Source organism: Berghia stephanieae, chromosome 7, assembly GCF_034508935.2.
Source record: "Berghia stephanieae isolate SIO BIC M18660-M18661 chromosome 7, UCSD_Bste_1.3, whole genome shotgun sequence".
Lineage (NCBI taxonomy): Eukaryota > Metazoa > Mollusca > Gastropoda > Nudibranchia > Aeolidiidae > Berghia > Berghia stephanieae.
The window spans coordinates 46,726,213-46,738,790 of NC_088366.1; the positions used below are offsets into that span (position 1 = coordinate 46,726,213).

At 42.3% G+C, this 12,578-nt stretch overlaps 1 protein-coding gene across 2 annotated transcripts in view; it reads left to right on the forward strand.

The window, feature by feature from the left end:
* Positions 1 to 12,578, forward strand: part of LOC144977388 (small nuclear ribonucleoprotein-associated protein N-like) — a 60,404-nt gene that overhangs the window by 16,599 nt on the left and 31,227 nt on the right. For both annotated transcript variants that reach the window (XM_078922553.1, XM_078922552.1), the window contains exon 4: positions 669 to 752. In XM_078922553.1, coding sequence (XP_078778679.1) covers positions 669 to 752 — 84 coding nt within the window. The remainder of the gene's footprint in view (positions 1 to 668; positions 753 to 12,578) is intronic.

The following is a 12,578-nucleotide window of genomic DNA, read 5'->3' on the forward strand; positions in this document are numbered from 1 at the left end:
TATCTCAAAACCTTCAACTAATTTACTGAGCTGGCAGATGTATATCACCATCACAACTTCATTTGGGACATCAGCATCATCATCTCAAACCATCACCACCATGGCATCACCACGGTTACAACCACCATCACAGCATTTTCACTGCCACAAACACCACCACCATATCACTTCTTCCATCACCACCACCACTAGAGTACCATCGCTACAACCACCACCTCCTCTTCTTCAGGCACTAGCATCAATACTACCAACATATTTGGAGTCTTTTGGTGATTTCTTTGAGTGTTTCGAAAGCAATATCCTTAGATATTGCAATTTCTGAGTCTTATACTGATTTAAAATGGTGGTTAAGTTTTAGTTCCTCGATAAGCCGATAATTTTGTAATTAGTAGTGATTGCTGCAAACGAATGTTTGAATGATGAAGATCGGAGTTTACTTTTTATTTTGGTTTGATGTTAGCTTTTATATAAATTTTTGTATTTTGCGCACTTTTATTTTCCATACATGCATACAAAATACACTTTTTTGCTAAAAAATATTCTTTTTAGGATCATAGATTAGACTTTTCATTCTGGGAAGGTTGGCAGGTCTGAAGCTGGTGCAACTGTTTCACTACTGATATTTGACTGTTTTGTGTCAACTCATGATTTGTCTTTTATTCATTCAGCTGGTCCACGTGGTCCAATGATGATGGGTGGTCCTGGAATGAGGCCACAAGCTATGCCAAGAGCCCCAATGCCCCAGATGAGAGGTAAGGATATTTGCGTTTTTTCTTGGCTTGATTAGGGCTAATTTGACCCTTGGAAAAGAATGGGTTATCCAATTGGCATTGTGCATGAATTGAATACTGCTGTTTCACATTTTTATTTGGGGATTTTTAGGAGTTGCCATGATAGATAAGTTTAAAAAGAGTTTTTGGACAGTTTGGATTTTGCATTTTATTTTATTTTTTTTTCATCTGTTATGGTTGCAATCATTTATGATAGAACAGTTTTAAATATAATTTTTTTGATATTTTCTAAGAATATTCCTCATTTTGCGAAATGTTTTGTTCTTTTTCTTTTTTTTTTTTTTTAAACCCCTGCTTCTAATCCTTTTGTTGTTTTCAATAAAGCGTTTTATTTTGAAATAGTAATGCATAGCTGTCAACTGTCCTAATAAAATTGAGACTGTCCTGATTTGGCAATCTGGCAAAAATACTGCGAAGCCATGCTGCCCCCTCATTTGCTACTGATGAATTTTGTGTTGATTACTGATTTTGAACTTTTTAAGTAGGCAGGGATGCAATAACTATAACTCAATTAGACCCAGTTACTGATATAATGCAACCCTTTGTCCTGTGACGGTAGACCTGTTGCAATTTTGGAATGAAACGTAACCTTTATCAAAAATTGAAACTGAACAACTATTGCCATTGCTTGCAATTGCCAAAATGGTTCAGGAAAACTTATGAAAATAGTGTTAACGGGTAAATTTTATTTAATGACTAATTTTTCTAAACAGAAATGAATATAACAGCTTAAAAAAAGAATTTAAAATATCAATTACGGAAAGTTTCAGCTCAAAACCCTTCTACAGCCAACAACAATAAAAAAAATTGAAATGTAAAACAGTACATTATGGCCATCTATCTGGCTTCTTAAAAAGTGTATTTACTCCGAGCAGGACTTTCCGATCCGAAGGCGAGTATAATACCACAAGACCGTATAGGCGTAATTTGACTCATTCTCGAGATCATGGAATTTATCAGTGGATTATTTTATCAATCATTCCTACTCATTGAAAATAGGAAGAAAAAAAAAGCTGGTCCATTCTTTTGTAAGATAAGTTATGACCAAAATGAAGTCATACATCGGATGTCAGTTGTCGAGTCTGGATATTTTGTTGTGTCATTTGAGTATATGTGGGGAAACACTAGAAGAGATGGATCCCGGGTGCAGTTGGAGAGATTTTTTTCTGGAGAAGGATGTTCCAGATGCTTTCCCTGTCTACGTTGTCAAATGCTTTCTCAAAGTCTATAAAGCATACATATAGGGATGATTGCCACTCAATCGATTGCTCAACAATGATTCCTAGAGTTGCAATTTGGTCTGTGCATGACCATTCTTTTCTGAAGCTTGCCTGCTCATCCCGTAGTGCTTTGTCCAAAGTAACTTTCATCCTGTCAAGCATGATTCTTGTGAGCACTTTGCTTGGTATGGACAAGGTGATTCCTCTCCACTTGTCACACTGGGACAGATCGCCATGTTTGGGTAATTTTACTAGCAGGCCCTTCTTCCAATCAGATGGTATTTTCTCATTTGTCCAGATCAAGTTGAACAGGTGGTGGAGTTGATCCCCGACTATGTTTCCACCCTCTTTCAAGGCCTCAGCAGGGATGTTATCTATGCCAGCAGCTTTTCCATTTTTCAGACTGCCAAGTGCCCTTTAATTTAGATCTTCGTCTTTGTGATTTCACCTATATTGATATTGAGGGGTTCTCCAGGGTTCAGATTATGGTTTTAGTACTGGGGGTGGTCTGGTGAGCACTTCATGAAAGTGTTCTTTCCATCATTTGAGTTGTTCTTCTATTGATGTGATTAGTTTCCCCTCTTTGTCTCTGACAGGTCTATCTGGGTTGTTTTTCCGACCGCTCAACAATCTGGTGGTGGCGTAGAGGATCCAAAGATCTCCTTTCCCTGCAGCTTCCTCTGCTGTATCAGCAATTTCATTTATGTAGGACCGTTTGTATGCCCGCAGCTGTTTCTTCACTTCGTTTACCACTGTGGTGTATCTGGTCGCTGCCATTTGCTTTTGGAAGGGCTCGACTCAGACAATTAAGGAACTACCTGCCAGTATCAAATCTATCTTTCCTATCAAAGTTGCTCGAAAAAATAGTCCTCACACAATTAACAAAACACCTTTTGAAAAACGGACTTCAAGAACAGTTCCAGTCAGTGTATCGCAAAGGACACAGCACAGAAACTGCCCTTATATGAGTAATGAATGATCTTTTAGGTGTCCTCGACAATGGGGACACCTTGTTTCTCTGTCTCCTGGACCTTTCTTCTCCATTTGACACAATCGACCACTCAATTCTTGTTGCACGGCTAAAGAACTCTTTCGGCATTAACGGACCGGTTCTCAGCTGGTTCCAATCATATCTCCAAAAACAGAACCAGATAGTTATGATAGGAAATTAAAAAATCCAACGAAAAATTATTCGTGACCATGGGCTTGATTATCATTTGTATGCCGACGACAGTCAAATTTATGACACCAATCCAACCAAAAAAAATTGCAACATCGATCAAAAAATGTGAACAATGCATAAACAACATACAGACTTGGCTGTGTAGACATTGTCTCAAATTAAATGGAGAGGAGACTGGAGTTCTTGCTATCGGAAGCAAAAACATTTAAAAAATTGAAAACACTATGATCACAATCGACAACAGCAAAATAAATCTTGTATACAACGTAAAAAATCTAGGTACCATTCTGGACTCTGAGCTGCACATGAAAGATCAAGTGAAAGGCCTTAAAAGAAAAATTGTATTTGAATTGAAAAAGATCAGCTCCATCTGGGACTTTATTACCCAACAAGCGTGCTAGCAACTAGTAACTTCTATTTTATTCGTGCGGCTATGTGGTCTTGTGGTATGACACTCGCTTTCGGATCGGAAGGTCCTGGGTTCGAGCCTTGCATTCGGCGCATAGTTGAGCCCTTGGAAAATGCTCTTTACTCACATTCTCTCACCGTTCTCAGGTGTAAAATGAGTACCTGGGCGTTAAGAGAGTTGTCTTTGTCCGAAGAATTGTCATATCGCCTAACAGGCGTCATGTCCCGTCCTACATGTTAAATGTTGCTTTTGACCAGGGACCCCTTGTAAAGCGCATTGAGCTTATTTAGTGGATATTGCCCTATATAAAGCTCGATTTTTTAATAAAAAAATTTTTTAATTATTTTTTTTAATTCTCAAATTGGACTATTGTAATGCTCTTCGGTGCGACGTCAGAAAACATCAAGAGTCTGTGAGCGAATCGATTACAAGGCAGCCACTTGCATTTACAAATTGCCTCAACAATCATGCCCTGAATTACCTCCTGGAACTGTGCACAGTTTATAAACCACCTCAGACACTGCGGTCGGCATCAAACGACCTTCTTGAAATACCCAGGACCAAATTAAAGGCTGGAGAAAGATCTTTCTACCATTTTGCCTTTCTTCCTTGGAATGAACTCCCTGCTCCATTAAGAAGATCCCCATCACTGAACATTTTTTAAAAATCGGTTAAAAACATACAACTTTCAAAAAGCCTATGGTTTGTGATCAGCTGTAAATGCTTCTTGCGTATCTGTCATGAATGTGTTGTGTTGCAAGTGTGTTTATTTGGTACGTCCGGATGAGTGTGTGTGGTATTGGTGTGCTTGGGGGAGAGGGTGGCTGTTAGTGTGTATTTTTCTCTTTCGAACCTACAATTTTATTTGTAATGCGCCCAGAGCCTCCAACCAGGGGGATAGGTTGTGCAATATAAATGTGCATTATTATTATTATTATTATTGTTATTATTATTATTATGTTTCTCCTTTCTCATTTCTTCTAATTTCTGCCACATCTCCTCTCTGATCCACGGTTTCTTTTTGGGTTGTGGTCTTCCAAGCACTTCTTGACATGTCCCTGTGATAACTTCTTTCAGTTGTCTATGCTGTCTCTGTTTCCTCAGGCTCGTGTGTTTGAAGCACTTTAAAGCGGTTTTGGAGTGAAATCTTAAATGTTACTTTAGTGTCTGGTTGTTTTAGCTTGTTGATATCATATTTTACTCAAAGGTTTTGAAATTTATATTTTGCTGATAGTCGCATCATGATCTTTGCAACCACAAGTTGATGGTCTGAACGAATGTCTGCGCCTCGTCTGCTCGTACATCTGGTAACGAGCCTCTGTTCCATTGTCTCACCATGACATGATCTATTTGGTTTTCCGTCTGATGATCTGGAGACACCCATGTAGCTTTATGATAACGCTTGTGTGGGAACCGTGTCCCGCTAATTACAAGGTTGTTTGTAGTACAGAAGTCGGCCAAAAGTTCTCCATTCTCATTATTCATCTGGCCGATGCCATGCTTTCCCATTTCATTTTCTCTACATTTGTGCCTCCAACTTTTGCATTCATATCCTACATGAGTATTAGCATATCCCTGTTTTGGATCTTATCTACCACTGCCCAGAGACACCCATGTAGCTTTGTGATAACGCTTGTGTGGGAACAGTGTGCCGCCAATTACAAGGTGTGCATAGAAGTTGTCTTTAATTTCTTCCTCTGCTGTGTTTGTGGGAGCATAGCACATGACTCGGGGACACCTTCTGGAAACGAGAAGAGAAGCGTGCGTTAATGATACTATCAGACACGGGTTCCCATTCCAAGAGGCTTTTAGCAGCTGCTTTGGATAAAAGGAGGCCCACTCTGCTTCATGGTGATCACTAATGTCTTTTCCAGAATATATCAATGTTTCTCCTGTTTGTAATTTTGTTTCTCCATGGCCGTTTCAACGGGCATCACATATGCCCATAAGGGTGAGACTGTATCTGTTCATCTCTGCCACTGCTTGAGCACATCTACCAGACTCCCAGAGCGTTCTCACATTCCACTTCCAAATAGGATGGGCTTTTTCTGTGATAACAATCTTGGAGGCTTTATCAAGGGTGTTCTTGGACTAAGAGGGGTTGTCAGCTCTGCAGCTGCCTGGTGGCTTTGGCTGTAGCATGTCATCATTCTCCTGGTTGGAGCCCCTGGTCTCCCAAGAGCTGAATTTATGGTTTTATTGCTGTTGTAGGTTTCAGCAACTTGCTATATTTTTTATTGGACGGGTAGTTGGTCCATCGCATAACCCCCTGACTTGGAAGACCAGGATTAATTTTGGAGATTCACTCCTAGATTCGTTACTCTCCGAAGTTAGTGAGCCCAGTCTACCCATGGTTGTCTGTTGGGGTTTCCTTCCCTTAGACGATTGTCTACCGTGACTCATGAGCTCCATCTGCCCAGGTTTGAAATCAAAGAGTTTTCCTTCTAGGTGAATTGTCTCAGTCGAGACCAATGAGCTCCACCTACCCAGGGTTGGAATCAGATTTTCCCTCTCCTAGGTGAATTGCCTCCCCATGTGACTAATGAGCTCCACCGACCCTATGAATCCCTTGGTCTGGCTTCTTTACGGAAGAGGTGTTAACCCTTCGACAACCCCCAACCTGGAGGACCGGGTGACTCAAAAAAGGGGGAGTCACACACCATCAGTCGCCTTGTATGACACGCTGGCTTGGCGTTGGGCTATTCTTGTACTCTCTCAGTTGAGGGACCCCGGACACCACACAGGGGTGTTAGTCACGCGTCTATGAAAAATCATATAAGGCGAGTGTATGGAGTCCAAAAAAACATTGGATGGAACAGAACCAAATCCTTGCATTTCCTTTGGTGCATTTTGCTTCCAACCAGAACTTGCCGCCTTGTTTACCTTGTAATACACTTACATTACAATCATCATCACTGTCTGTCTTTCCAATGTACACAGGTCTATCATCCCAGTCACATTTCCAGTACATTTCGATTTCCCCATCCCCATCCTGTTTAAACCTAACACAAAACAAGTAAACTCCATTCCATTTCAACTGAATGGAGCAATCAGTAAGGTCGGCCGTGCCCTTCTTGAACATGTTCACACAATTATCCATTTTAATGTATTTACTGGAAGTCAATTGTCCTTTGTGAACTACACGAATCACAGTAACACTTTGTGACGTGATGTTTTTTCTTTCTTCGAGTGACTCAATCTTGGCAATCAGACCTTGGAGCTGGACCTTTGGAACCAGTTCTGCCATTTCATTTTTGATGAGATGGATGTCATTTTTTTCCAGAGACGTCGCTTTTTTCTCCAAAGCTGCTGCTTTCTTGGCCTTTGGAACCAGTTCTGCCATTTCATTTTTGATGAGATGGATGTCGTTTTTTTCCAGAGACGTCGCTTTTTTCTCCAAAGCTGCTGCTTTCTGGGCCTTTGGAACCAGTTCTGCCATTTCATTTTTGATGAGATGGATGTCATTTTTTTTCTAATAATTCCAATGTACACAGGTCTATCATCCCAGTCACATTTCCAGTACATTTCGATTTCCCCATCCCCGTCCTGTTTAAACCTAACACAAAACAAGTAAACTCCATTCCATTTCAACTGAATGGAGCAATCAGTAAGGTCGGCCATGCCCTTCTTGAACATGTTCACACATTTATCCATTTTAATGTATTTACTGGAAGTCAATTGTCCTTTGTGAACTACACGAATCACAGTAACACTTTGTGACGTGATGTTTTTTCTTTCTTCGAGTGACTCAATCTTGGCAATCAGACCTTGGAGCTGTACCTTTGGAACCAGTTCTGCCATTTCATTGTTGATGAGATGGATGTCATTTTTTTCTAGAGAATCCACTTTTTCCTCCAAAGTTGCTACTTTCTTGGCCTTTGGAACCAGATCTGCCATTTCAGTTTTGATGAGATGGATGTCATTTTTTTCTAATAATTCCAATGTACACATGTCTATCATCCCAGTCACATTTCCAGTACATTTCGATTTCCCCATCCCCGTCCTGTTTAAATCTAACACAAAACAAGTAAACTCCATTCCATTTCAACTGAATGGAGCAATCAGTAAGGTCGGCCATGCCCTTCTTTAACATGTTTACACATTTATCCATTTTAATGTATTTACTGGAAGTCAATTGTCCTTTGTGAACTACACGAATCACAGTAACACTTTGTGACGTGATGTTTTTTCTTTCTTCGAGTGACTCAATCTTGGCAATCAGACCTTGGAGCTGGACCTTTGGAACCAGTTCTGCCATTTCATTTTTGATGAGATGGATGTCATTTTTTTTTCAAGAGAATCCACTTTTTCCTCCAATGCTTCTACTTTCTGGGCCTTTGGAACCAGTTCTGCCATTTCAGTTTTGATGAGATGGATGTAATTTTTTTCTAGAGAATCTACTTTTTCTTCCAACGCTTCTACTTTCTGGCCTTTGGAACCAGTTCTGCCATTTCAGTTTTGATGAGATGGATGTAATTTTTTTCTAGAGAATCTACTTTTTCTTCCAACGCTTCTACTTTCTGGGCCTTTGGAACCAGTTCTGCCATTTCATTTTTGATGAGATGGATGTCATTTTTTTTTCAAGAGAATCCACTTTTTCCTCCAATGCTTCTACTTTCTGGGCCTTTGGAACCAGTTCTGCCATTTCAGTTTTGATGAGATGGATGTAATTTTTTTCTAGAGAATCTACTTTTTCTTCCAACGCTTCTATTTCTGGGCCTTTGGAACCAGTTCTGCCATTTCAGTTTTGATGAGATGGATGTAATTTTTTTCTAGAGAATCTACTTTTTCTTCCAACGCTTCTACTTTCTGGGCCTTTGGAACCAGTTCTGCCATTTCATTTTTGATGAGATGGATGTAATTTTTTTCTAGAGAATCCACTTTTTCCTCCAATGCTTCTACTTTCTGGGCCTTTGGAACCAGTTCTGATTTCATTTTTGATGAGATGGATGTAATTTTTTTCTAGAGAATCCACTTTTTCCTCCAATGCAAAAAAACTCAGCCCTAAAAAAACCGAGAGGCCCCCAACAGGGCCTCCTTCTCCTATGGAAGTCTCTCCTCCTAGGAGAATAAAAGTAAAAGGGTTGAAGGCAGGCATACTGCCTAACCTCCCCACAAAAAATTAGGATACCTAGTCAGACAAGATTAATTTCCTGGAACATCAAAGGGATCAGATCAAATAGAACAGAATTGGACCTCCTCCTCCAGAGGAATCCTGATGTAGTCTGTCTGCAGGAAACAAAATTACCAGCAGACGACTACACAGTAAAAGGATATACGGCCAATCATCTGATTCACTCTGATGGCCAGATAGCGTGTGGGGGAGTTTCAATTCTCACGAAGAAGAGCATCCCCCACCGCTTGATACCAATAACAACAAATCTACAGGCAATAGCAGTGAGAGTGACATTGCACAGACCAATCACCATCTGCTCTGTGTACATCCCACCAGATCATCGCCTCCAGTCTGCCGAGCTAGAGGGAGTTCTAAACCAACTCCCCCCTCCCTATGTGATAATGGGAGATTTCAATGCTCACAGTCCTCTCTGGGGAAACACAGACACAAACCAGAGGGGAAAGGCAGTGGAGGCTTTCATAATGAAAATGGATGTATACTTGGCAAACGGTCTCGAGGCAACACGGGTAAATATTCACAATCTTACCACGTCTGCCATCGATCTCACTTTCTGTGATCCTACATTAGCTCCAGAGCTCTCCTGGACTGTGATCGATGACGATCACGGTTCTGACCATTTTCCAGTCTGCCTCGACATCACCCCGACTTCAAGGGCCCCACAGCCCAAACGTTGGAGTGTACGGCGAGCAGATTGGGAAACTTTCTCACAGGAGTGTCACAGACTCCTTACGACAGAGGTGGACAGCTATGACAAATTCAAAAATATTTTAACAAATATCTGCAGCTCGACAATACCAACAACCTCTGGTAGACCGAGAAAACACAATCCCTGGTTTTCAGAGGAATGTCGAGCGGCCCTACGGGAGAAGAAAAAAGCATACAGGAAAGCGATGAGATTCCCAATCCCTGAGAATTTCGCAACATTTAGGAAACTACGAGCAAAGTGTAGGAAGATCTTCCGAGAAAACAAACGGAGATCCTTCCAAAACTTTGTCTCAAAAATAAATAGCCAGACACCCCTGAATAGGGTGTGGAAGATGTTACGGAAACTGAAGGGATCCGATAGTGATTCACTAAATCACTTGACACGTCCCGATGGATCCGTGGCTGAAACAGAACAAGAAATTGCCAACACTCTGGCCGAGAGGCTGGCGCACAACTCCTCGTCTGCACACCACACACCACAATTTCTGCGCCATAAACAAAACGCAGAAAACACACCAATAAACTTTACATCTACAAACACCGAAGACTACAACAAACCATTTACACTTGAGGAGTTGGGTGCCTGCCTCCGTGACACAAATGTCACAGCACCGGGTCCTGACAACATCAGTTATGAAATACTCCGACATCTTCCACAAGATAGTCTGGTTGTCCTTTTGAATATCTATAACAAGATATGGACAACACAGACTTTTCCACCTAGTTGGAATCTGGCCACTGTGATTCCAATCCCAAAACCTGGGAAAGACCATTCGGACGCTTCAAACTACCGACCAATCTCCCTCACCAGCTGCCTATGCAAGCTGATGGAGAAAATGGTCAACAAGCGTCTGATGTTCTACTTGGAACACAACAACTCCCTCTCCGACCTCCAATGTGGCTTTCGAAAGAACAGATCAACTGTTGATCACCTTGTTCGACTAGAGAGCTTCATTCGTGAGGCCTTTGCCAAAGGTGAGCACTTGGTAGCAATCTTCTTTGACCTTGAGAAGGCCTTTGACACAACTTGGAAATTCGGAATCCTCAAAGATCTGCACAATCTTGGTCTGCGAGGAAACCTTCCAATGTTTGTCAGAGCATTTTTTTAAACAACAGATCGCCCCGTGTGGTCTCCGGGGTCCCTCAACTGAGAGGGAAAAGAATTGAGCCACCGTAAGCTCATGCGTGTCGTAGAAGGCGACTAAAAGAGCCATTCTGGTTTGGTGGTAACCAACGAAAAACCACCCGACTGGTGAGAGAAAAATGGAGAGACACAGTGGCTCCACAGACCCCCACACCCCAGCCCTTTTTATGAGAATGGCTTCATTCACCCATTTTGCTATTTTTCTTGTCCTGGCAATCATCCCCAAACTTTTTCTCCCCCCAAATCCCAAGAACGTAGTATATAAAAGATGTTTTGAGGAATGACGGTTTCAGTTTAAAGAGAGCAAGGGAAGGCGATGGCATAGCACAAATCCCACCCCCTTTTACCATATTTGAGCTATGATTTCCATTCCATACCCCATTTCCCCAATGATTCCAAATTTCCCTTCCTTATCAAAATTGAGTTGCCAGGACAGAGAGAGAGAAAGAACGGAGGAAAACAAGCCTTCTTAACTGTCTTCTATCCCCCAGTATCTCTATACCCTGTACCGTTGAAATAGGTTCAACAAGGAGATATTCCTTTCCAAATCCTGCACAGCAGGCACCTTTCTGCTGAGGGTGCGCAGTTCCGAGAGGACCCCGATAAGGAGGAGCTATTGATCCTGGAGGCTGAGGGGGTTCACCTTGCGAGGTGTTTGTACCCCAACACTCCTCTTTGGCTTGACGCTTCTCTAAAGACGGGTGGGTAGCCTACCTTGTAGATGGCCCGAGCTACCCAACGCAGAGATGCCAAATCTATTTTTTGGCACTCCCCTCCATTTAGGCAAAGAGATTGGAAGGACTAGATTTAAAACCATATCTAGTTCCTGTCCCCCATGAAATTTCTTTTTAATCATGGTTTGTCATCTCTGAATCAGCAGTCAGTCTTTGTGCAACGCAAAGATTAGGGTCAATCCGAGAGAAAGGCCTGGAGACGGGACGTCCCCCAACTCCACCCCTCGAGTCCTTTTTTTTTTTTTTTTTTTTTTTTTTCCCAAGGACCATGAAAGGACAAGAGGAGGCCAGACTTGAGGAGTATAGCTTCGGTGAGTGCCTTACCCCCCAAGTGTGGGACTGAGCCGTGCTAGTGGGCACAATATAGCCGGGTTGAATAAAAACTTATAAATATCATGGCCAAAAACAATAAAAACTCTCCCCTTAAAGCCCCACCCCAGACAGGTAAAAAAAGAAAGATAACTGCCCCGATGACTCTTGATGACTTACCAGGAATGGCAACCCCAAAATTCTCGCCGTTCCTGGTAATTCAACCGAATGAGGAAAACATAAAACTGAACACTTTGAGTATCTTCACCATCAGCAAGGCACTCAAAGCAAATGGCGCCGGTACACCAAAGGCAGTGAACAGGAACAACTCTGGCACTTTAATGATACAAGTGCAGGGTCGACAAGAGAGTGAGAACCTCTTGAAATGTACCAGATTCTCTGACATCCCAGTCACCGTTGAGGCTCACAGGAGCCTCAATAGGTCAAAAGGTGTCATAAGAAGCAGAGATCTGGTAGGCTGTTCGGAGCAGGAGATGGTTGAGGAACTGGAGGGTGTTGTCGAAGCTCGGCGGGTTAGCATCCGCCGCGGCGACAGCACAATCCAGACCAACACCTGGATCCTGACTTTTGACAGCCCGAGACCCCCGTCGAGAATAAGAATTGAATACCTCGACTTGGAGGTTCGGCCTTACGTCCCGAACCCCATGAGATGTTTTAACTGCCACCGGTACGGCCATACGAAAACAAACTGCCGCCGTAAAGCTACATGCCCCCGCTGCGGCAAAGAAGACCACAATGAGGAAAACTGCAAAGTGGACCCTTGTTGTCTGAACTGCCAATGCAAGCATGCAGCACATTCGAAAGATTGTCCTAAGTGGCAAGAAGAAAAGGCAATCTTGACATACAGAGCCACTTACGGCGGTACGTTTGCTCAGGCAAAAGCAGTGATCTGCCCCCCTCGGCAGGTCGCTGCTTCTGCCAAGAG